The sequence below is a fragment of the Equus quagga genome, chromosome 16 (assembly GCF_021613505.1).
Source record: "Equus quagga isolate Etosha38 chromosome 16, UCLA_HA_Equagga_1.0, whole genome shotgun sequence".
Classification (NCBI taxonomy): Eukaryota; Metazoa; Chordata; class Mammalia; order Perissodactyla; family Equidae; genus Equus; species Equus quagga.
The window spans coordinates 48,449,082-48,474,772 of NC_060282.1; the positions used below are offsets into that span (position 1 = coordinate 48,449,082).

The 25,691-nt window shown below is 38.3% G+C and overlaps 1 protein-coding gene across 1 annotated transcript in view; it reads left to right on the plus strand.

Annotated features, from left to right (window-relative positions):
• Positions 1-856: 856 nt before the first annotated feature.
• UBE2V2 (ubiquitin conjugating enzyme E2 V2) overlaps positions 857-25,691 on the plus strand; it is a 50,090-nt gene continuing 25,255 nt past the window's right edge. The window contains exon 1 of the mRNA XM_046642367.1: positions 857-906. Within this exon, the coding sequence (XP_046498323.1) occupies positions 891-906 (16 nt within the window). The 5' untranslated portion in view covers positions 857-890. The remainder of the gene's footprint in view (positions 907-25,691) is intronic.

Below are 25,691 nucleotides of genomic sequence, written 5' to 3' on the forward strand. Positions count from 1 at the left end.
TTTGCTTTCCTCAAAGCTTCAGACGTGTGTAAGAGATGGGGTAAATAAGTGTGCAGGATGGAAAGAACTAAGAATCTCCATCTCGGCAGTAATTACCCCTCTCTCTGCGTAACAATTACCGCCGAAAGTAAAAGCTTCAGACTGGAAAGTATCGCTGCAGCAGCTTCAGCATTCACCATCAGGACGAGCGTTGTAACGGAAACCAGGAATGAAAAGGGCATCGACTTTGGAGTCAGAACTTTATCAGAATCCCAGCTCTGCTCTAGCTATCGATAGACGTGCACTCTTAAGAAAGTCACTAAAGTTCTTTGAGGTTTAGTTTCATTTTTTATAAAATGAGGATAGCATTAAATACTACTAACTATATTTGTGAAGTCCACATTTTGTTGACTTTTATTTTAATAATGTACTTTATTTAATTCAATATATTAAAACATTGTCATTTCCGTACTTAACCAATATAAGATATTCTTAATAAGATGTTTTATACACGTATAGAAGGGTACGAAGAGTTTGAAAACCAGTGCATGTTGTCCCTCACTGCATGCCAGCTGCCTTGGAGATCCCAGTCCCACTGCACATGCCTTTTAAAATACATTTTGATTTTTTTCTCTACATTATGGTGAGTGACTCAACTTTGTCTCCCAAGCCTCCCAATGAACTTTTTCTTCAACGTTTTATTGTGAATTAATTGTGCAGTCTCAGGAAGCCACCCAAACACCATCGATTCCCCACGTACTCCAAAACGACGCCGCCGCGTGCCTCAGGCCGGGGCGGAGTCCACGATGACTCGGGCTGGGAAGCCGTGGGGTGGGCGGGGCGACACACTTCCGGAAGTGACGCGTGACGTCGCCGTGCGTGCAAGCGGCTGCGTCGGGCTGCAGGAGAAGATGGCGGTCTCCACAGGTCGGTTCCCGGCCCAGGCTGCCTGCTTTCCCACCGTGACCCGCCTCTGCCTGTCCGCCTGTTGCTAGCAGCCGGGCAGTGGCCGTGTGGGAGAAGCCGGAGTGCGACTTCTCGGACGCCGGGCTGCCCGGGGAGCGAAGCCGGGAGCAGGGAGGGTCCGGGCGGGACCGGTATCGAGGGCCCGGGGCGGCCGTCGGGGGCGGCGGGTCGTGCTGGCGCGTCGATCGCGCGCCTGCGGCCTGAGGGCGGGGTGGCTCGGCGCAGCGCACAGGCGGGGGCCGGCCGGTGCGGGTCCGGTCACTGTGCGGAAGGCGGTGCGGGAGGAGGGAGAGGAGGCCTGAAGTGGGTGGTATCAATCTTTTGCGCGCGGGGGGTTTGGGGTAAAGGGTGTCCTGGATCGAGGGGTTCCCGTTCCTCTGAACTTGCCTTGACATGAGTGGAGAAGAGGACTGTTGCTCTTAGTAATAACGGAGAGGTGAACGTTCTTATTGATAGGTGGTGTCTTTTAAGTAAAAAACTGCAGTGCAAATAGAAGCACAGAGCAAGATGAACGCTAATTGAAGAAAAAGTGATTTCTTAGATAAGCTGTTCAACTCCTCTCTTGTACTGAATACGATGTTTTATGAGCACAGACTTTGAAATTGAGTATTAACGCTGAGGTTTTGGAAATTTGACCATTTAAAAAATGTTAAATTAAAAATGCTAAGTTTTAAATATGTTAATATGTATGATCTTTCATTTTCCTAGTCATTATTAAAACCAAATCATAGAACGGTGTGGTTTAGTATTTCATGCCACCATTGCATAATAAAATGAATTTTCAAATCTATATCTGCTAAAATGGAAGGCTTCGGTGTATGTTGTGATTGGGACTTTTAAAGTGATACTACAGAATATATTCTACGTAAAATTTAATGAAAAATTGTCTTTTAAATCTCATCTTTATTATGTACAGGTCTTATAGATAAGATCTTTAACCGTTTTAGCGTTGGGGAAATATTTCAGTATACTTGAGCTCGGAGCTAACTAGTAAAGCAAGGATTACTTAAAAAGTGACATTTTGGTGTTATAACTTTAATTACTGTATTTGCTGTTTGAAATCGAATGTTTGTGAATGGGCACATACCTTTTTAAGAATAGTGCTTAGTACCTATAGGTTATTGAAAATTTGGTAATAAAATGGTGTATTTTAATTTCATAGTTTTCATTTTGTGGATTGCGTTATTTATTTAAACACAAAAAGAAAAGACCAAAAATTAGGTGATATTATGGCAGATACTTTTTGTTAACCACGTTTAGTCATTTTTGAAGTCGAATGTAAATTATAAAGAAGTTGCCGATAGATTAGCATATTGATTGTACATTGGAAACCTGTACTTTTTAGTTTATATTTCAGCATTCTGTTAGATTTTCGCCCTGTTTTTAGATTTATGAAATTTGAAATGTTAGCATAATTAAAAAATATATTTTAGGCATTTGAGTTTTCGTAAACCACTGAAATTCATTTAGAAACTGTTGTTAAAAACTTGCCATGGTGAATTTCTTAATTCATTTCTCCATTTCCTGTGCTTTACATTATTGACAGTATTGTTGAACTGGGAGGGAGATGAGTGCAGAAGCAGCTTTGGATTGTGTTTTGAAACTATTTTTAAATTATGCTTTCTCATAGCTATACTTTTGTGTTGTTTGCTTCTTGGTATTATTGGAGGGAAATAGTACCTGTATATTTGTGAAATAAATGTGATATAGTTTGAAATTTAAAATTAGATGAATTAGATGGATTTAATGTACATGTTTTTTATTTAAGCCAAAATAATCTTGGTAAAAATAGTTGATAGGCCAAAAAGAAAAAACACCTGAGAGATATTTTTTGGTCTTTATTAAGCATTATATTTTAACGTTTATTATCTATGTCATATGCTTTTACCCTTTTTCTTACCAGAAGAAAAATTGGGGGGAAAAAGTTTTAATTAGACTGAGATCTTCACGTTGAAACATACTTTGCCATACCATTTAGTCCTCTTATTTTGCAGATGAGAAAACTGAGGCCTAAAGAAATATAGGATTTTATGTAGTTGGTTAGTAATAGAGTCAAGATTAGAATCTAGGTTGTTTTACTCTCTGTCGAGTGTTCTTTCCGTTATGTGGAACTGTGAATTTGGAATATTCCTCAAATCATGAATCTTACTCCCTGTCCGGCTTGAGAGTGGCTTTTACACTTTTCTTCCTAGCAGAATCCTTGTTTCAGGGTCTTGGATGGAAGTAGGACTGTGGTGGAGACTTTACTGGCTAGGTTATCTTTTTCCAACGGGCAGAGTCATCGCTGGCATCAAGAGGGTTTCATAGGACATAGCTTAATAAACACTACTCGAGGGAATAGAAATTTATTAGTACAGTTAGTAGCTGTGATTCAAAAATTTAATTATATCCCAGCACTAATAAAAGAAGTAGTGTTAGATAAAAAAGTATGTACAGTACTTTTTTAAAAATTTAAAATTTTTAGTTTTAGATTTACAGAAAAGTTGTGAAAATAGTACAGAGAATTCCCATGTACCTTATATTCAGTTTCCCCTGTTGTTAGCATCTTGTATTAGTACGGTACATTTGTCAAAATTAATGAACCAATATTAACACATTAGTTATTGACTAAAGTCCATGCTATACGTATTTTGGTTTCCTTAGTTTTTGCCTGATGTCCATTTTTTGTCCCAGGATCCCATCCAGGATACATTGTAATGTGAAACATTTTAAAATTTCTTATCACTTAAGTTATACTAGTGTTACATTGGGCCTGAAGTCTCTGAATGCAGATGATTGTAAAATGTCTTTAAGCAATGAGAGGCTCAGAGAAAATGGAATATTTTTTCTTTGACAGTAGGTCTATGTAAGCCATATGGGTGGAAAACAAAGCCAAAATAAAACCTAATTGCTCTCCTCAGAACTGGGCAGCATTGTGTATATTGGAGTAAGAACTGGATTAGCAGTGTTTTAAGTCCCCTGCTGCCCCTGTTAAGATTACTGTGCCATGCTAGGCATGCCACTGGATCTCTTAAACATCATTTTCCCCATGCCTTCTATGAAAAGGTTGGACAACATGATTTTGTTTGTTTTCCCCATCTTTAAGATGAAGATACCTGGATATGGGTAGAACTTGGGGGTAGTATTAGAAGAGATTTGCATGTGTAAATCGTAGCATAGAACCTGGGAACTAAACAATAGAAAAGCTGAGCTGTAGTGGTCTATTTTCCTCTTGAGACTTTAATAACTGGCCTGGTAGATTATTCTATGTCATTTAGGAACCTGGATGTTCTTGATAGATGTTTTCTCTTGATAATGATTAAATAACACAACCTTACTATACAGGCAATACTCCGTTTGCACAGTAGTACGGCTTGGTAAAAATGACCATGCAACCTGAGACTATTCCAAAGCAGTCTTGGTGAGAAAAATTCGATTTATTCTGAGACTTTTGAAAATGTTTGCTAAAACATTAAAAACTCTTCCTGTGGTTACAAGTTTATGGGAAAATGAAAAAAATAGTAAAATTAGTGTTTGTTTAGTACACTCTAATTTAAACAGAGAGAGATTAAGAATTAGCGTTTTATTTCTTTGTAACGAACTTGTCAAGGGTACTTTGAACAGTGCTTGCCTTTTTCTTCTCATTGTACTTATGATGTTGAGCAAGCATCTTTTCTGTGCTTTGGTGAATTGTCATGCTCTTAAATATGGATCAGCTTCCAATATTTTATCCTTTGTGCTTTCAATGTTAGGAAGTATCTCTTGAGAGTTTCTTTATTGTGAAGTTTTTCACTTCCCCTGGGAATTGTCATCCTTTTCTGATGACCACGTTCCTCATTTACATCCGTAAGCTCACCTTCACAAAGTTCTTCTGGCTGCTCATCTAGTGTCTCTCCAATGTTCCTGTGGTCAGGTATTCTATAGCTATTTACATTTGATTCAGATTTCACTTCAAGTGTTACCAGTTTTTTTTCTTTGCTGCACTTTCATTTAGTTTTTGTTTGCTGCATTTTCATCTTTGTTAGCTATTTTCCTTTTTTGTCTATTTTTATAGAATGTCATCTGGTAGACATGTGATTTGTCTACCTTGTCACCACTGATAGACAAGGAGGCAACACTGCTACATGCTTTGCTATCTATATGTGAACTGAGTGACAGATGTGCAGTGACCCGTCATCAGCAGTCTTTGAGAGATGTGAAGTGTTTGGCCATAGATGAGGATGCTCATCTGTTATTTACATAGTGATTTGTGGGCTGAAGAGCTAGTAGCAAAGTTTGTACTTTATGCAATTACTCATGGTTAATCCACTGTGGAGACTGAAGTTTGAACCATGTGTTGGGGGAATGGTGTTAATTAACTAAATTGTGGTAATTGAAAATCATGCATATGGAAAGCAAAGATTGCACATATGTGGAAACATCCACTTAGCAATTATTTGGGGAGTTGTTTGACACAAATTTCAAAATGGCTATGAGGCATGTAGACTAGAATAAATGGAATAAAATTCAGCATTCCAAAGTAGTTGGTTTTTTTAAAGAGCTGATGTATTTATAAGTAAATCTTTGAGATAATCCTGTAAGATGGGACTTCAGGACTGGGTTTGGGAGTGATTTATTCTTGTTTACAAAGTCTCGACTGATTTGTATAAGAGCAGGTGGTATTTTCAGTTTTAAATTGGAGCTCAGCAAAGTTTTAAACCACAGAAGGAGAGAAATCCTTATGGCTTTGTATAGGTCTTTACATATGTTGAAGTAGTATTTCTAATGGAAAGTACATTATGGATCATCTAGGCTCTAGACCAAGTTCATTTTATAGATAAGCAATGGAAATCTAGATATATAATAACTTTCACAGGATTATTTAGTTAAATGTTGAGTCCAGAGCTGGTTTCTTGTTTACAGGTGTTTTGATGTTGCTCTGTATCACACTGTATTCTGTAAACCTTTTGGTTGCTTTCATTTTGTGGGAACCCAGTAATGTTATTTCATAAATAAATGCCATTAAGGATCAAGACAACAGATGATAGAGTCTAACGGCATTGTAAGTAAAACTGCAAGTTCTTTTGAGGAGTAAATGACTGTTGAAAAGAATAACAGATTTAGGAAAACTGATTTTAGTGAGTAAGTACTGTTACATATTTATATAAATCTTTTTTTGTGAGCACAAATTTGGTATTGCAGGCAAATATATACCTAGTAATTGTTTGCCTTAGTGATTCTTATAAATCTGAGATTCTCCCTCTGAACTTATTTTGGGGAGGGGAGGTTATTGGGAATGCTCTGAGAGGTTTATAGAAACTCATCTCTATCAGAAGTAGGAATCACAACCTAATGAGTTATCTTACACATTTCTAGTATTGCTCATAAAGTGGCCTTTAGGATATTTAATGCTCATCTTCCCCTCCCCCCATTCTTGCTTTTACCTTACTTCCTCAAATAGGATCCTCTGGACAAGACTTTGTTTATCAGGTAGGAAGAACTGGGTTCCAAGATTTGTAGGACTGGGAAAACTGGGCAACAGCCACATAACCTGGGTTCCTTATTCTCTCCAGGGGTTTTGAAATGGTCTCAAATCCAGGGTCCTGTGAAAAAAGGCCAGTCTTCTCCATGAAATCCTTGACTACATCTTTGAGTGATGAGTCATAAGAAAGCTGAAGCTTCGGGGAGATGGAGCTGTAATTAATGTTGAGTATGGTTTCAGGGAGTTGTTCTTTTCTACTTTATTTTTTTTAACACCTTTATTGAATATAATTCACATAGCATGCAATTCACCTGTTGAAAATGTTCAATTCAGTGATTTTTGGTATATTTACAGATGAGTGCAACCATTACCACAATCATTTGAGAAATTTTTTTTTTTTGGTAAGGAAGATTGGCCCTGAGCTAACATCTCTTGCCAGTTCTTCCTCTTTTTGCTTGAGGAAGATTGTCCCTGAGCTAACATCTGTGCCAGTCTTCCTCTGTTTTGTATGTGGGACCCCATCACAGCATGGCTTGATGAGCCTGGGATCCAAACCTGTGAGGGCCACTGAAGCGAAGTGTGCTAACTTAACCACTACGCCACTAGGTCAGCCCTAGAACATTTTTTTTTTTGTTCCTTCTCCCCAAAGCCCCCCAGTACATAATTATGTATATTCTAGTTGTAGGTCCTTCTAGTTCTGCTGTTCAGGATGCTGCCTCAGCATGGTTTGATGAACGGTGCTAGGACCATGCCCCGGATCTGAACCAGTGAAACCCTGGGCCGCCAAAGCTGAGTGCACGAACTTAAGCACTAGGCCACAGGGCCTAGTGGAACATTTCCCCCACCGGAACATTTTTTTCACTTCAAAAAGAAAACCCTGCACCCTTCAGCTCTCAATACCCTGTGACCCCCATTCTTTCCTCCCAGCCCCTGGCAATCACTAAACAATCTACTTTCTGTCTCTGTAGATTGTTCATTCTGGACTTTCATATGGATGGAATCATATAATATGTGGTCTTTTGTGTCTGACCTCTTTCACTTAGTATAATATTTTCAAGGTCCATTGATATTGTAGCATATATTAGTCCATGTATTCAGCTTTTAATAGCTGGATACTATTTCACTGTTTATGTATATTACATTTTATTTGTCCTTTCATCTGTCGATTTAGATTGTTTTTGCCTTTTGGCTGTTATGAATAATGTGGCTATAAACATTTATGTGCAAGTTCTGTGTGGACCTGTTTTCATTTCTTTGGGGTATATACTTATGAGTGGAATTGCCGGGTTGTATGATAACTCGATGTTTACTGTTTGAGGAGCTGCCATACTATTTTCCAAAGGCAAGTTTTATATTGCCAGCAGCAATATATGAAATTTCCAGTTTCTCCACATCATCACAAACACTACTGCCTGACTTTTTTTTTTTATTACTTGAAGTTTTTTTTTTTATTGAGTTCATAATAGTTTACATCATTGTGAAACTTAAGTTGTACATTGTTTCTTGGCCATCACCACTTAAGTGCTCCCCTTCATCCCCTGTGCCAACCCCACACACCCCTGCCCCGGTAGCACTGAACCGTTTTCTTCTTAAAGATTGGTACCTGAGCTAACGTCTGTTGCAATCTTCTTTTTTCTCCTCCTCTCCAACTGCCCCTCTCCCGCCCCCCAGTATGTAATTGTATATTCTACTTGTGAGTGCCTCTGGTTGTGCTATGTGAAACGCTGCCTCAATGTGGGCTAATGAACGGTGCCATGTCCATGCCCAGGCTCAGAACCGGTGAAGCCCTGGCCTGCCGAAGCAGAGCGCACGAACTCAACAGCTTGGCCATGGGAATGGCCCCTGAATTGTTTTCTTAGTCCATGTGTTTGTTTATATTCCACATGAGTGAAAACCAGTGGCGTTTGTTGTTCTCAGTCTGGCTTGTTTATCAAGGTGCTGGAGCTGGCACTGGGCTGATGGGGCAAGGAATGCTTTCCTCTCTGTGCTCCTGGGTTTTCTCGCTCTGCTCTCACCATCTGCTCTTCTGGGGTGTTGGCTTGGTGAGGTCACCCCCTGTGATAACTTTCACCCTGGATGAGGGCTTCCCTCTAGGCTGTGAGGGTCCTTGGGGGTCTTTGATGTACCTACGAATGGGCATTCAGCCCCCCTTCCTTCCCTCTCGAAGGCAGCCTGTGGTCCCAGATGGCAGTCTTTTGGGAGTGGAGTGAAGTTTTCTTTTACCCCATTCCACCTCCTTTGAGGGGGGCTCCAGCCTCTTCACCCTCCGACATATGGCTGCCTGGGTCTCTCAGTGGGTCTCTCTTTGTGTTGTGTTTGGATGTCCACTGTTGGAGTGTGAATGGCTTTTTGATTGTATGGAGGAGAAGAGAGATTACCAGGAGAGCTTACTCTGCCATGATGCTGACATCACTCTCCACTACTGCTGTTTTGATTCTAGTCATCCTAGTGGAAGTGACATGGTGTTTTCATTGTGGTTTTGATTTGCATTTCCCTGATTACTCATGATGTTGAGCATGTTTTTATGTGCTTATTGGCCATTTGTGCTCTTCTTTGAAGAAATGTCTATTCAGTTCCCTTGCCTACTTTTTAATTGGGTTATTTTTCTTTTCATTGCTGAGTTGTAAGTGTTCTTTATATGTTCTTTAAACCAGTCCCTCATCGGCTATGTGGTTTGTAAGTATTTTCTCCCATTCCGTAGGTTGTCTTTTCACTTTCTTGATGGTATCCTTTGAAACCGAAAAGTTTACAATTTTTTTAAAGTCCAGTTTATCATTTTTTTTCTACTTTATTAATACAGTGTGGCTTTTGGTATGTACTTCATTGTTTAGCTGGTTGTTTTAAAAACGTCATGTTGACGTAATGTAACTTCTGATTGATAATCTGGTTATGATTATTTTACATGATTGTTATCTGACAGTGGGCTAGGAATCTAAGCTCCGCATTGCCAGGTGTGAGGTTTAACTTTACATTACAAAAAGTTATATAGCTAGATATCAAGCATACTCCAAGCGCTTTGTAAGTACTGAGATATCAAGCATACTCCAAGCACTTTGTAAGTACTGTAACTAATTATGTCGTAGATTTTTTAGTCTAACGCTTAGAATGTTACTGAAAAGTACAAACTGTGCATGGCTTGGTGTACTGTTTGTTAGTCATGCTAGTGTCACCTGCTACCTAAATTATCAGTTGTGGTTTACTAAACAGTATTGATGTAAGTGGTTATTTCCTGAGAGGAAATACTTAAGTTACTGAGATTTTCAGTTTTCTGAAGTGTTTAAGCTTACAAGCAACGTTTGGAGTGATATTTATGTATTTTGCTTAATATGGTTTTCTCACTGTGCAAGCTAACTGCAGCTTCCTGGACTCCCAGGAGAACAGTTATGATCATTTAAGTGGTTTCTATCAGAAGAAGACCTCACTGCCTCTAGATTGTATGCCGTTCCTAATTTTACTTAGAAAGTCATACTGGAGAGGAACCAGAATGTATTGTAGTTTACCTAACTTTCTTCCACTCCCTAGTTTAGTTTATTCTTAGGCACGTATCCCTTCATAGTTCTGAAATAAACATTGTTAGCTGCTTTTCTGGAGAATCTTAAGTAACTTCTGTGTTCTCCCCTGGTTTGTCTATCTCATTGAGATATGTATAGTTTATTGGAGCAAATCTTCTGCAACAACTTACTGCATTGTATTTGAATGTATTTGCTTACACTGTTGTCTTTTACTGTCATTGGGGTGTAAGACCTTGGGGAAAGGATTCTGTCTTTGTGTTCAGAATCAGCAATGCCTGCTACAGGGCTGGTCCATAAAATTAGAAAGAGAGATTGAGAGTAAGCATCTGCCATAAATCCAGTAAGTTTTTATTGAGTGCCTCTTGTGTTGTCATTGTTTTCTTATGGTACAGTTTCTATGTAAGTGATTTAATAATACATGAGAAAATAAGTAGTGAGAAGGTAAATGGGCTCAAGTAAAATCTAGCTTTTGCCCTTTTTATATAATAACATTTTACTCATAAATTTTTTTAGTGTACTTTTCTGAAGTGAAACAGTACTAAAAGAATGTTGTTCAAATGCATTCACTAAATAAACACATTAAGCTACTTACTTTCTCCTTATCCAGCTGAGTTTGTATACAGCACATAGACTTCTGAATGAATTATTCATATAGTTGCAGAATTTTGGGGAAGTGGCTAGGGGCAAATTGGTTTTGGTTGTAAGCTAAAGAGTACCAGTAGCATGATTCATGTTGTCCTGTACATAATGCATCCCCCATACCACTAATCCACAGGTTTTTTTCTGTCTGTGTTTGAAGATATAGTACAGGTGCTTCAGATGTACAACGTTTGATTTGATTTTGTTTTTTCAGGAATGTTTTACCATATTTCATCAGTTCTGAGACGCTTATTATTATTATTTTTTTTGGTCAGGGAGATTGACCCTAAGCTAAGATCTGTGCCAGTCTTCCTCTATTTTGTATGTGGGATGCCACCACAGCATGGTTTGGTGAGTGATGTATATGTCCGTACCTAGGATCCAAACCTATGAACCTTGGGCCACCAAAGTGGAGTGCACAAACTCAACCGCTATGCCACTGGGCCAGTCCTTAAGACACATTTTAATATCTGAAATTGGTATATCTCATATTAATTGGTGGTGTGTTTTAGTTTCTTAAAATAATAGTCCATCATATAGTTATACTGTCTTAGATTTGATGAAAGACGATGTTTAAAAATCTATTAAAGGGACTGGCCCAGTTGCGTAGTGGTTAAGCTTGTGTACTCTGCTTTGGTGGCCTGGGTTTCACAAGTTCCGATCCCATGATGTGGTGGCATCCCACATAAAAAAAGGAGGAAGATTGGCACAGATATTAGCTCAAGTACAATTTTCCCCTCCCACACACAAAAATCTATTAAAAAACACTCAGTGGAGTGAGTCTATACCAGATTTTAAAATACTGGATTCTACAATCATGTTAACACATGTTCTCATTTATTAGTTGAATATTAAGCAATTGTTATTACACTTAAATGTATTCCAGTGAAATAATTTTTAATCTCATGCAATTTCTTGAAATCTTTATTTGTGGCAAAAGTTAAAATTGTTGTACCAAGTAAACCTTCGTTTCAGCAAAAGAATATTCTGTTTTTTTCTGTGAGTTATATATAATTTTTAGTATTAAGTCAACGTTTGTATAAATTCATACTATTTGATGGATATAATTCAATTCTAAAGTTTTTTTAAAATGTAAATTATATGCCTTGAAGGCAACAATTGTGTATTCTTAACATTTTTGACATCATTCTTGATGATAGTATTTATAGTGGAGTTCTAATGGCTATTTTTGAATCAACCAGTGGGGTTTATGGGCCCAATTAGGATTATGGAACAGGGTTGATTGTGAGTGAAGAACTGTGATAGAGCTTAATGATTCAGGCCAGTTTGTTCATTTACTGAGTGAGTGTTCAGAGCTAATAGTGTGACAGGCCCATCCAACTAGGAATTCCACTGAAAGTGCCTGGAAGGGAGCAAGTGCATATAGTCCAGAATAGAGGGCAGTAAAGTGATCTTACAGAATGACTTCATTTACTTTTGGGAAGACTTTTCTTTTGTTATATTCTAAAACATTCTGTTATTAATAACATTATAAGGTAAAAAGGCCCAGGGAGTTTAAAGCATCAATTGTAGCTTATTTTTGGGTTCATCGTGATGTACGTTTGGAAACATTTGATGATTATGATCAATGTGTGTGTGTTGTTATTAGTTCTGTTTTCTCACTTATACAGTTAATATAATTCATGTACTTTAAAATTTTACATGATGTTTTAAATACCTGACCTAGTTTACCTGAGTGTGTGCCACTTGGCCTCTATAAGGTTTGCACTGCTGAGCATTTTTGTCCTGATTACTTTTCCACCTGCCCTTCTCCCATTCAGTCATCTATTGCTATGAAACAAATCACCTCAAAACTTAGTGGTTACAAACAGTGATTATTCTTTCTCACCTTTTGGGGGTTAATGGTGGTTGTGCTGGTCTCACTTCACGTGATGATGGCTGGGCCTGTTGCCCAGGTGCCTTGATTCTTTCCATGTGGCTACTCTGGGTGCCCTATTTGGACTTGTTCACTTCCTGTTAGTGTCAGGGTGGTCAGACTTCTTACTTGGTGGTTGGCTTCTAAGAGAACTAAACAGAAACTACAGCCTTTGAAAAGGCTATAGTCTACCACATTCTATGAAAACAAGTGGGCCAGCCCAGATTCAAGGGGAGGGGAGATAGTACCCATCTCTTGAGAGGAGGTGGGGGCGTGTGCCTAGGGGGAGGCGAAGAATTGCCCCCATCTGGGTTTGGAGGCTGTCTGCATCCCTTGTGTTTTGTTCTTGAGGGTGCATTTCACAAAGTGAAGTTTTAAGTCAAAGCATATGAATATTTAAAAATTGTTATATTTTGTCAGATTACCTTGTCAATAAGGTGTAATTGATTTCCAGTGATTGTATAATGATGTATAATTATAAATATAATTTTTCCACAGTTCAACCAATATTTTGTTTAGCATGTTTTTGATTTTATTTTTTGATGGGTGTATGATAATCTCATAATTCTTTTAGCTTGTATATTTTTCTTATTTTCTTGTTAGATTATCAGTTGTATTTTGTATCTATCAATGAAACATAATTATTCATTACTACTTGTTATATATATGTATATATCCATTTACTACTTGTTCAGTGGAACTGGCTATTGATATTGATAGGGATTTAATAGTTTAAAAATCAACTTGAAAATTGTGTACCTTATATTTATCATTTTTTCCCTTTGATTTTTTTCTTTTTTGACTTCTTAGGGTAGCATCGTGTCTGATGTTCTTAGACAGTCCTCCAAATGAAATGAAGGAAGGTTAAATGGGGAGGAAAACTAGACTCCACATCTCAATGGGAGGAATGGCAAAGAATTTCTGGCTGTCTTTAATTTGCCACAAAAATATAATGATTGTGGGCTGTTTTGATTGAGAGTTAATAAATAAAAGAATCGTGAATCTTTAGAAAGTAAAACAATATAATTTACACAGCACTAAAACTGCATTTAATTTTGATTCAAAAGGCATTTCAGGCATCATATAGATTGTTTTGGTTTGAAATTAATCTATGGTTGCCTGCTTTCATGGAGTTCAAGAGTCCTAAATTTGGAAGGAGCTTCAGACATAATGTGGTTCAGCAAGGATTCTGAACCAGAGGATAGAGATGGGTCAGAGAAGAGACAATAGGATTTCTTATTATTGCCTCTTCTTCTTTCTCTGCAGTCCAGTGGACTCCCTCCTATAGTAGGCTTTTATGTGTTGGTCATTGAGATATGTTGGGGTGGACAAAAGGTCATACATCACTGGTGGTTAGTCCCACATTTCACGTTGAAATATGCAAAGTGTAAAAAGAAAACACTGTTTCCCCAGAGTCATCTGGCTAGTTTTGTGGTAGAGCAAAACTACTACTTTATGAAAATTTCGTGTTGTCTTTTTTCATTTTACCACTTCTCGTATTCCAATTGATTTCCGTGTCTTGCTCACCTGTGAATCTGTAAGCTCCATGAGAACTGGGACTGTGACTATCAGTGCTAGATCCCATTGGCTTAGCACAGTTCCTCCCTCGTAGTCGATATTTGATTTTGGTTAATTGGAAATAAATAAAACTACAGAATTACAACAATAAAGTGAACCACAATTTTCTTAATTGAGGCACTTTACTTCCCTGATTGGTTTTTCATTACAACTGATGTTGCTCTCACCCTTTTTCCTTCCAATCCATGAAGTTTATGCTTAAAACCCCTTCCTGGATCCTCATTGCTGCAGGTAAAGTCTGAATTTGCAAGCACATCTGTCCTTCTTCCTCTGCTGAGCCTGTCCTTCTAGCAATTTCTGGGTCTTTGCTCGTTCATACTCAACTGCTATCCTCCATTGCTTACAATTCTCCCTCTCTTTTTTTTTGGTAATGTCTCTCCTTTTTTATTTTAAATGAAAGATTTTAAACAGTAGAAAAATGCATGAATACACGTGTACCCACCCCCAGCTCTCTCAAATTCTAATAAATCTTCTTTTTTTTTTTTTCTGTTTTATCTCCCCAAACCCCCCCTGTACACAGTTGTATATCTTAGTTGCAGGTCCTTCTAGTTGTGGGATATGTAATAAATTATTCTTGTTTCATGTTTTTTGAAGAAATAAAGCATTACCAGTACCCTTCCAAGTACTAGACTCCTGCTGTTACCACACAAAGGGGCATGATCTGCTTGTCATGACACAAAAGCCAATTGTCAAGAAGCAAGATGGTGGCAGAGAAAAGGCATTTTATTACAGCTTGCTAGCAAGAGAGAAGATGGCTGACTGATGTCCAAAAGAAGTATCTTAAGAGGGGCACAGAATCTTGAAGCAGTTACATAGGCCAGTGGGTTACAGGGGAGGGGGTTAGGAATGTTGACTGTCTAATGTTGCAGACTGTGAGTGGCCACACCAAATAGACTCTCTGTCGGGGGTCATCACATTCCTAAGGAACTCAGAAGAACAAAGTTAGCATCTTATTGCAGCTGGGAGGTACCTGCATAAGCAGGCGACATAAAATCTACAGAGCAGTTAGATCTCCTGGAGGGAGCATATCCAGCTGAGTGGGTTAGTCAGAAGTCAAAGTTACAGTATGGTTTCTTTCCTACAATATGGCTTCCCTTATCTCGTCCTTGCGTTGAGCTGGCGTCACTTCCTCTTTGCCCAGAGGTGATTACTATCCTGATTTTGGAGTATATTCCGCAAACATCTTTGTACTTTTGTTACATATGTGTGTACTAGTGAACACTATAAAGCTCTGTTAATATCTGGCTTTTTTGGGGTTTATTTTTTCTTTTAAATTTTAATAAAATTTACATAACATAAAATTTACCTACTGTCTTTAACTCAGTAGCTCAGTAATGTTAAGTATATTCACATGGTGGTGTAACCAATTTCCAGAACTTCTTCAACTTCCAAAACTGAAACTACACACTCATTAAGCAGTATGTTTGAAAAATTTTAGCCTTGATTGTTACCTGTAATTCTGTTCTTTGATTTTAATTGCAACAGTATTATGTCATTGATTATACCATGTTATGCTTAGATTATTTCTAAATTTTCACTATTAGAAACAATGCTTAGTGAGAATCTTGTTCCTGCCTTCCTGTGAGCACTTGCATGAGTTTCTCTAGCTCTATGCCTGGATCTCCTTAAATATTACCAGTTCCTCACCACAGTAGTTGTACCAGTTTGTTCTAATTTCAGCAGTGAATGAGCTTCCATTCTGTATGTCTTCATCAAATCAAGTATTGTCCAACTTAATATTTGTCAATCTGGTAGATAGTCATTATGGTTTTAGTTTGTTTCCCTGATTACCGCTGAGGTTGAGTGTCTTTTTATGTTTATTGTTCGTTCCTGTTCATCTTCTGTGAACTTCCTTATTCGTAATTGTCTTTTCCTTGTTGATTTATAGGGTGAATTCTTTCTATATTTTGGATGCTAATTCTTTCTATATTTTGCCTATGTTACTCATATCTTCTTTCAGTCTGTGGCTCCTCATCTTTTCATTTGTCTTTTTTGAACTGTTTTTTTATTTTAGTCAAGTTTATCAGTCATTTGGTTTGTGCTTTTTTTGTTGTTTTAAGAAATCCTTTCTTATATCTCAAGATCATAAGGATATCTTGTATTTTCTTGAAGTCTTTCGCCCTTCACGTTTAGCCATTTAATGTGCCTGGAATTCGTTTTTATGTATACTGTGAGATAGGGATCTGATTTTATTTTTCCATGTGAATAAACTATCTTAACACCATTAACTAAACAGTCCATTCTTTTCCTATCTTTTTCTTTTGAATTAATTTCAGATTTACAGAAAAATTACATAAACAGTAAAAAGAATTCCCGTATACCGTCATCTGTGTTTATTGTGTTCATATTTAAAGTTTTTGCTTGTGCTTGTGTCAGTGCTCTTTCTTCCCCCCTTCCCCTCCCTCCACACATAGTTTTCTTTTCTGAACCATTTGAAATAAGTCACAGGCATAGGCCTCTTCACTCCTAAATACTTCAGTGTGTAGTTACTGAGAACCATAGCATCCTTTTACATTACAACAATATAATTATCAAAATCAGGAAATTAATTGATACAGAACTTTTATTGTAGGCCTTCTTCCAATTCTGCCAATGTTCACACTGATGTCTTTTAAGGGAATATAATTTTTTTTCTGGTACATGATCCAAGATTGCATTTGGTTGTCATGTCTCTGTGGTCTCCTTTAATCTGGATTCCTGCTGACATTTTTCTTTTGAGGAAGATTAGCCCTGAGCTAACTACTGCCAATCTTCCTCTTTTTGCTGAGGAAGACTGGCCCTGAGCCAACATCCATGCCCATCTTCCTCCACCACAGCATGGCTTTTGCCAAGCAGTGCCATGTCTGCACCCGGGATCCGAACTGGCGAATCCTGGGCTGCCGAGAAGCGGAACGTGCGAACTTAACCACTGCGCCACTGAGCTGGCCCCCCTGCTGACTTTTAATGCTGCCTTTATTGTATATTCTGTTTACGTATATGCATGTATCCATGTTTGGACTTTTCTTTTTCATTAGTCTCTGTGTCAATTCCTGCACTAATTTCACATTAACTTGATTAATTTTCTTGGCTCATGAGAAAGTCTTAATAGCTAGGGAAAGTATCCCCTCTGTTTTCTTTTTCTTTTAAAATTTTCTCCAGACTCTTGCTCCTTAGGTTTTCCATAAGAGTATTAGCACTCTTCATCAGGTTCCAGGAACAGAGCTGTTGGAATTTCAGTTTACTTGAAAGAATCTGTAGATTAATTTCAGGAGAACTTATGTCTTTATAATGAGTTTCTCATGGAGGCAGATTGCTCTGCTTATTCAGTTTTTTTAAGTTCTTTGTGTTTTGCAATTTTCTTTGCAGACATCTTAAGTGATCTCGCTTACTCTTTACCTGATGTCTGTTCTTTATGATGCACTTGGAGAGTTTCTTCTTCAAGGAGACCTTCCTTGTCCCTTCTTTTGGGGTTAGTTGTCCTTTCTTGATGCTCCCATTGGATTTGTCACATTGTATTGTGCTGTCTTTATAATTGTCTTTCTCTCATAGGTTGTAAACTTCTTGAGGGCAAACAAAGGTTTTAGTTCTCCTCGTATCAAGTGCCTAGCATTAATTCCATTACTGGTCAGATGTTTTTGAGTGAAGGAATGAATTAATATAAAATTGAATGGGGGCCAGCCCCATGGCCGAGTGGTTAATAAGTTCATGTGCTCCGTTTCAATGGCCCAGAGTTTGACCAGTTTGGATCCTGGGTGTGGACAGGCACCGCTCATCAAGCCATGCTGAGGCGGCATCCCATGTAGCACAACCAGAGGCACTCACAACTAGAATATACAACTATGTTTGTCTGTGTGGGGTGTCTTTGGGGAGAAGAAGGAAAAAAAAAAAGATTGGCAACAGTTGTGAGCTCAGGTGCCAATCTTTAAAAAAAAAAAATTGAATGGATGACAAAATATAGATCTCTCAGTACTTTGCTGCCTAATATGTGTTTCTCTACATGGTGTTATTTTCATAATTTTTTTTGTCTCATCAAGGAAGATAAGAATATTGAAGTAAGACCAAACAAATATTTAGTCTTAAATTTATGAAAAATTTGAAAATATTACAGAGAGCTTTATAAATGCTTCTATTAATATGTGATTTTAAGCATGCAAAACCAGAAGGTAAGCTCCTGTTTCTTGGACTTAAATTTTAAAACTTTCTTTATGGTGTTTTTGTTTATATAGAAAATTTCAACGAGTATTTTTTGAAAAATATATATTTTAAGTTGTACACATTCTGTAGTCTCACTACTTCTTTTTTATTTTCTGGATTTTGAGATGTGGTATACGGTAACAGAAAAGCGCGTTGTACCCATGTTGGGAAATTGGAATTTTAGTTTTCACTCAGCCACTACCTTGCCATGATCTTGAATGAGTTACTTCATGTCTTTGGTCTTTGTAAAATGTGCATATATCTGCCCATAGTACCTCAAAAGATTTTTCTTGTATTCAGGTAGATGGCTGTATGAAAAATATGATAGTTGTGTTATTTCCCTAGGTAGGAATATTTTGCTTTGAGCATACCCAGTATGGGATATATGGAAAGTTTTCTTTGTAAAAGAGTTCAGAACAGGATTTATTTTCTCAGAGTTGCTTCCACAGTTGGTCATGATGTGTTTGTTCCTCATTCCCATCAGATTTTGAGATTGGGGACAATTTAGCAGGAACTAGGGAAGTGGGTGCCATCTTAGACTAGTGGGTTCCATGCTGACGCAGTAGAGAATAATGGCTAAGAGCTTGGGCTTTGAAACCCAAGTTTCAACCCTGACTCCCCCTCACTTTTCATGTTGTCAGATTGAACTTCATGAAATTACTGTTTCTTTTGGTTAAAAAGATGCCTGAATATCAGCAGTTTTATTCACAAGGTTCAGGCATTTAAGCCTTAATTTTCTTACCTAGTAAAATGATGATATTAATAACAACTTACAAGGTGAGAGTTAATGAAATACTTCTGCCTGTAAAGCTTTTAGCAAATGTCTGTTACATAGGAGATGCTCAGTAAATCAAGTCATTTTTAACCAAGTCAGCTTGTAAGGGATTTGAGGGGAACTCAGAATTCCCAGAGTAGGGTAGGAACCAGAGAACTAAAATTACAGGTGGAACTTTTCATGAGTTCCATCTTAACAATGTGTCCACTCAGGTTTGAAGAGTAGCAGAAACGCATGTGCCTAAGAGAGCTCTGCAGGAGACAGGTAAGCAGCCTGGCCACCCCATAAGCTAGGTGAGAATCCTGGAAGGTCCAGTTATTCCATGGCACACATGCCTCAGACATTCTCTTCTTCAACTCCGCAGACACTCTGGGAGTGGGATGAGGGGAAAGGGATCCGTAGCTCACCTCGGTGCTCATGAGGAAAGTAGGGTTGGAAAGCAAATAGGACATAAAAAATTTATTCCATTCCTACAGGTGTTTTCCTTTCATTTTTGAGTAGGTGATGATTCACCTGGTCAAATAGTGTGAAAGGGTGTACAATGAAGTCTCCCTAACCCTGCCCCCAGCAAGACTAATATTATTCATTGGGGCGTTTTAAAATGGTAATGGATTATGTTTGACATAGAAATATATTCATAAATGGAGAAAAATGGAAATTACAAAATTATAAGTCATGATCTCATTTTGGGAAAAAACAGAAACCATATATTATTATGTGTAGAAAATAATCTGAAAGGAAATACACTAAAATGTAAACAATAATTATTTCTGAATTTTGGTGGGGTTTATGTCTCAGACTGTTTACCATCAGCTGGAACTGGAATCCACACTGCCCTCATCAAAACTATACTACCTCTCATCTTTTTTTTTTTTTGTTTTGTAGTGTTATTTCAGAACTTGCCTAATTTAGATGATTAGTTGTAAACCGGTATTTGCTCTGCTATTGTTTCTCATTTGTTTCTGTGGATAGATTGCCAGATTTATTACAGTTCAAGGTCTTAATTATGGCTTTTCCCCAGGAACTTCAAAAAGGTAAAAATTTATGAGTTAAAATTGGGAAATCCTTGTTTCTAATAAACACAGTATGGCTAAGACTCATTCTGGTATTTCTTTGGCACTGTTTATGCCTTTATTTTTGGTGTCAAGGGAAATAGAGGTAAGTGATTAGGAATCTGATATCCTTCACATTGAAAACTGGAAGATATTTTCTAGAGTGTTTGCATTCAGAGTTTTGCTTATGAATATTATTATTTTTGCTCTTAGCTGTTTTGAGTAGAGAGAGGTTCATTATAATGTAGTAAAGAGGAGACTAGTGAGAACCCTGGAGACTTGGGTTTTTGACTTGGTTTGGCAACTAACTAGTAGTTGAATGACTTTTAGGATTGTCATCCAACTTTTCCTGGTGATAATTTTCTTTCTTTTAAAGTATTAGGTTTTGGACTGGATAATCACTTGTAAGACTAGTTTCTTGGTGATAAACTCCTTTAGTTTTTGCTTGTTTGGGAAGCTCGTTATCTCTCCTTCCTTTCTGAATGATAACCTTGCTGGGTAGAGTATTCTTGGCTGTAGGTGTTTTCCTTTCAGCAATTTAAATATATTGTGTCACTCCCTTCCAGGCTGTAAGGTTTCTGCTGAGAAGTCAGCTGATAGCCTTATGGGATTTCTTTTGTATGTCACTTACTGCCTTTCTCTGGCAGCTTTTAGGATTCTCTCTTTATCTTTAATTCTTGAAATATTAATTATAATGTGTCTTGGTGTGGGTCTCTTTGGATTTATCTTGTTTGGTGCTCTCTTTGCTTTCTCATACCTGGATGTCTGTTTCTTTCCTTAGGTTAGGAAAATCTTCGGCTGTTATTTCTTCAAATAGATTCTCTACTCCTTTGTCTCTCTCTCCTCCTTCTGGAACACTTATAATACAAATGTTAATGCGCTCGATGTTGTCCCAGAGGTTCTTTAGACTGTCCTCATTCTTTTTAATTCTTTTTTCTTTTGTCTGTTCAGCTTGGGTGATTTCCTCTAGTCTTGCATTCTGCTTGCTGATCCATTCTTCTGTATCATCTACTTTGCTATTGAGTCCCTCTGGTGAATTTTTTGTTTCCATTTTGTATTCTTCTTTCTGGATTGTTGCTTTTTTATATTTTTCAATTCTTTTTAATGTCCTCACTGAGTTCCTCCGTTCTTCTCCCGAGAACAGTGAGCATCTTTATGACTGTATGTTTGAAATCTTTGTCAGGTAGATTGTTTATTTCTGTTTCGTTTAGTTCTTTTTCTAGGGTTTTGTGTTGTTCTCTTACTTGGGGTGTATTCTTTTGCCTCCTCATCTTGCCTTTTTCTCTGTGCTTATATCTGTGTATTAGGTGAGTCAGCTATGTCTCCTGATCTTGGAGAGATGGCCTTATGCCTTTGAGGCCCAGCAGTGTGCTTCCCTCTTGTCACCAGTTCCAGATGTTCCAGGGGTGTCCCCTGTGTGTGCTACATATGACCTTCTGTTATGGCAAGGTTGCTCTTGCTGCGGGTACCCAGGGAGGCTAGGCTGTCTCCCTGGCTGGCTGGTTGTAATGCTCAGCTGTGTGTGGCTGCTCTGGACCCTTCAGTCACTCTCTTTGGCATGGGGAGCCCCAGCACAGTTGGCTGCAAGGTGTAATAGCACATTCCTGCTACAGTTTTTCTGTTAAGTGAGTAGGCCCCCAGTGTTGCTGGTTGCTAGGCTCAGGGGCTTACAATTGCTGTAGGCCCCCAGCCTGCAAGATTGTTGTCAGGTCTCTCAGGATTGCAGCTGAGTGGGGCTGGCCCCAGGCATGGGATCACATAATTGTTTCAGCATTGGAAGGTGGGGCTGATCCCACATGTGGCTGTTTGAGAAGCACAAGTCTTCTGCAACTGACAAACCCCCCTGCCCACAGGACCACATACAGCATCAACAAGTCCTTCTCTGTGAAACAGACCCAGTTGCCCCCCTGCAGAGGCCCCACATATTCCATCATTGCCCCACACACGCAACCTGCTCCTTGCGCACACCCTGCCCCTCAGAGGTGGACCCACTCACTTGGCTGCAGAGGATCCAGGAACCCAGCCTTTGCAGACCCACCTGTTGCCCGAGGGCTTGCTGTTTGGTGGGGCCGGTCCCTGGGGCAGGCTGCCTGCCCTGGCTGAGCTTGATTAAATTAGTGGTCTGATGTGTCAGGCAGACTCTGGGCTAACAGGCTGGTGGAAGAACTCCAGTAGCATCTGGCAGTGTCTGTGTCAGCATGTCTGTACTAGGTCACAATAATGGCTGCTGCCAATGTCTCAATTTCTAATGGCAATTTCTATTTTTAACACTTTGAGAAATTGCCACACTGTTTTCCATAGTGGCTGCACTAAGTTTGCATTCCCACCAGCAGCGCATGAAGGTTCCCTGTTTTCCACATCCTCTCCAACATTTGTAGTTTTTTGTCTTGGTAGAATAGCTGTTCTGACTGGCGTAAGGTGATATCTCATTGTACTTTTGATTTGTAATTCACTAATAATCAGTGATGTTGAACATCGTTTCATGTGTCTGTTGGCCCTCTGTGTATCTTCTTTGGAAAAATGTCTGTTCGTATCCTTGGCTCATGTTTTGATTGTGTTGTTTGTGTTTTTGTTGTTGAGTTCTGTGAGTTCTTTATATATTTTCGGTATCAACCCCTTGTTGGATAAAGGATTTGCAAATGTTTTCTCCCAGTTGGTGGATTCTCTTTTTGTTTTGTTCTCAGTTTCCTTTGCCTTGCAGAATCTCTTTAATCTGATCTAGTCCCGTTTGTTTGTTTTTTCGTTTGTTTCCCTCTCTGAGTAGACATGGTATTCAAAAAGATGCTTTTAAGACTGATGTCAAAGAGTCTACTGCCTATAATTCCTTCTAGGAGTCTTACTTTCAAGTCTTTAATCCATTTTGAGTCAGTTTTTGTATGTGGTGGAAGATAATGGTCTGCATTAATTCTTTGGCACGTGGCTGTCCAGTTTTCCCAACACCATTGTTTTGAATTTTATTGAAGAGACTTTCCTTTGTCCATTGTGTGTTCTTGGCTCCTTTGTTGAAGATTAGCTGTCCGTAGATGTGTGGTTTTATTTCTGAGCTTTCAGTTCCGTTCCATTGATCTGTGTGTCTGTTTTTTTACCAGTACCATGCTGATTTGATTACTATAGCTTTGTAGTCTATTTTGGAGTCAGGGATTGTGATGCCTTCGGCTTCGTTCGTTTTCCTCAGGATTGCTTTGGCTATTTGGGGTCTTTTGTTGTGCCATATAAATTTTAGGATTCTCTCTTCTCTTTCCATGAAGAATGTCATTGGGATTCTGATTGGGATAGCATTGAATCTGTAGATTGCTTTAGGTAGTATAGCCTTTTTAACTATGTTTATTCTTCCAATCCATGAGCATGGAATATCTTTCCATTCCTTTATATCTTCTTCAGTTTCTTTCAATAATGTCTTATAGTTTTCAGTGTATAGGTCTTTCACCTCTTTGATTGTTTATTGCTAGATATTTTATTCTTTTTGTTGTGATTTTAAATAGGATTATATTCTTGATTTCTCTTTCTGCGAGTTTGTTGTTAGAGTATAGAAATGCAACTGGTTTTTGTAAGTTGATTTTGTACCCTGCAGCTTTGTTCTAGTTGTTCATTATTTCTAATAGTTTTCTGATGAGTTTTTAGGATTTTATATGTATATACAATCACGTCATTTGCAGACGGCAAGAGTTTTACTTACTTTCCAATTTGGATTGCTTTTCTTTCTTTTTCATGCCTAATTGCTCTGGCCAAAACCTCCAGTACTATGTTGAGTAGGAGTGGCAAGAGTGGGCTTCCTTATCTTATTCCTGTTCTTAGAGGCGTGGCCTTCAGTATTTCACTGTGAGTATGTTTGCTGTGGGTTTGTCATATTTGGCCTTCATTATGTTGAGCTACTTTCCTTCTATACCCATATTATTGAGATTTTTTATCGTAAATGGATGTAGGATCTTGTCAGATGCTTTCTCTGCATCAATTGAGATGATCATGTGATTCTCATTCCTCATTTTGTTAATGTTGTGTATCATGTTGATTGATTTGTGGATGTTGAACCACCCCTGCGTCCCTGGAATAAATCCCACTTCATTATGGTGTATGATCCTCTTAATTTATTGCTGTACTTGGTGTGCCAATATTTTCTTGAGGATTTTTTGCATCTGTGTTCATCAGCAATATTTGCCTTTAATTTTCCTTTCTTTGTATTGTCTTGTCTGGTTTTGGTGTCAGGGTAATGTTGACCTCTTAGAATGAATTAGGAAGCGTTCTGTCTTTTATTTTTTGGAATAGTTAGAGGAGGGTAGGTGTTAAATCTTCTTTGAATGTTCTGTAGAATTTAGCAAAGAAGCCATCTGGTCCTGGACTTTTGTTTTTTGATCACTGTTTCATTCTTGTTACTTGTGATTGGTCTATTCAGATTCTCTATTTGTTTTCTTCTTTTTTTTTTTTGAAGCAGCTCAGCCCTGAGCTAACATCTGCCAATCCTCCTCTTTTTGCTGAAGAAGACTGGCCCTGAGCTAACATTCTTGCCCGTCTCCCTCTATTTTATATTTGGGATGCCTGCCACAGCATGGCTTGATGAGCGGTGCTGTGTCCACACCCGGGATCCGAACTGGCGAACCCTGGGCCGCCAAAGCAGAATGTGCACACTTAACTGCTGTGCCACTGGGCCGGCCCTTCTATTTCTTCTTGATTCAGTTTTGGGAGGTTGTATGAGTCGAATTTATCCATTTCTTCTATGTTATTCAATTTGTGGGTGTATAGGTTTTTCTTGTATTCTCTTGCAATGCTTTCTATTTTTGCAGTATCTGTTGTAATTTTTCCTCTTTTATTTCTAATTTTGTTTGAGCCTTCTTTCTTTTTTTCTTGGTATGTCTGGCTAAGGGTTTGTCAATTTTGTTTATCTTCTCAAAGAACCAGCTCTCTTAGTTTCGTTAATCCTTTCTATTGTTGTTTTTGTCTCTGTTTCTGCTCTGATTTGTATTTTTTCTCTCCTGCTGACTTTGGGCTATGTTTGTTCTTCTTTTTCTAGTTCTTTAGGTACAGTTTAAGATTACTTATTTGAGATTTTTCTTGTTTGTTGAGGTGTGCCTGTATTGCTGTGAATTTCTTTCTTATGACTGCTTTTCCTGCATCCCATAGGAGTTGGTATGTTGTATTTTCAATTTTGTTTGTCTCCTGGTATTTTTTAAATTTCTTCTTTGATTTCTTCATTGAATCAGTGGTTGGTCAGTAGCATGTTGTTTAGTCTCCACATATTTCTCACTTACCCAGTTTTTTCTTGTAGTTGATTTCTGCTTTTATAGCATTGTGGTCAGGAAAGATGCTTGAGATGATTTCAGTCTTTTTAAATTTATTGAGGCTTGCCTTTTTCCCATCATTTGGTGTGTCTTTGAGAATGATCCATGTGCACTTGAGAAGAATTTGTATTTTGCTGTTTTTGGACGGAATGCTCTCTCTATATGTATTAAGTCCATCTGGTCATATATTTCGTTTAAATCTACTATTTCCTTGTTGCCATTTTGTCTGGATGATCTGTCCATTGATGTAAGTGGAGTGTTGAAGTCCCCTACTATTATCGTGTTGCTGTTAATTTCTCCCTTTAGGTCTTTTAATATTTGCTTTATGTACCTTGATCTCCCTGTGTTAGGTGCATAATTAATGTGTTATGTCCTCTTGGTGGAATGTCTCTTTTATCATTGTATACTGCACCTCCTCTCTCATTATC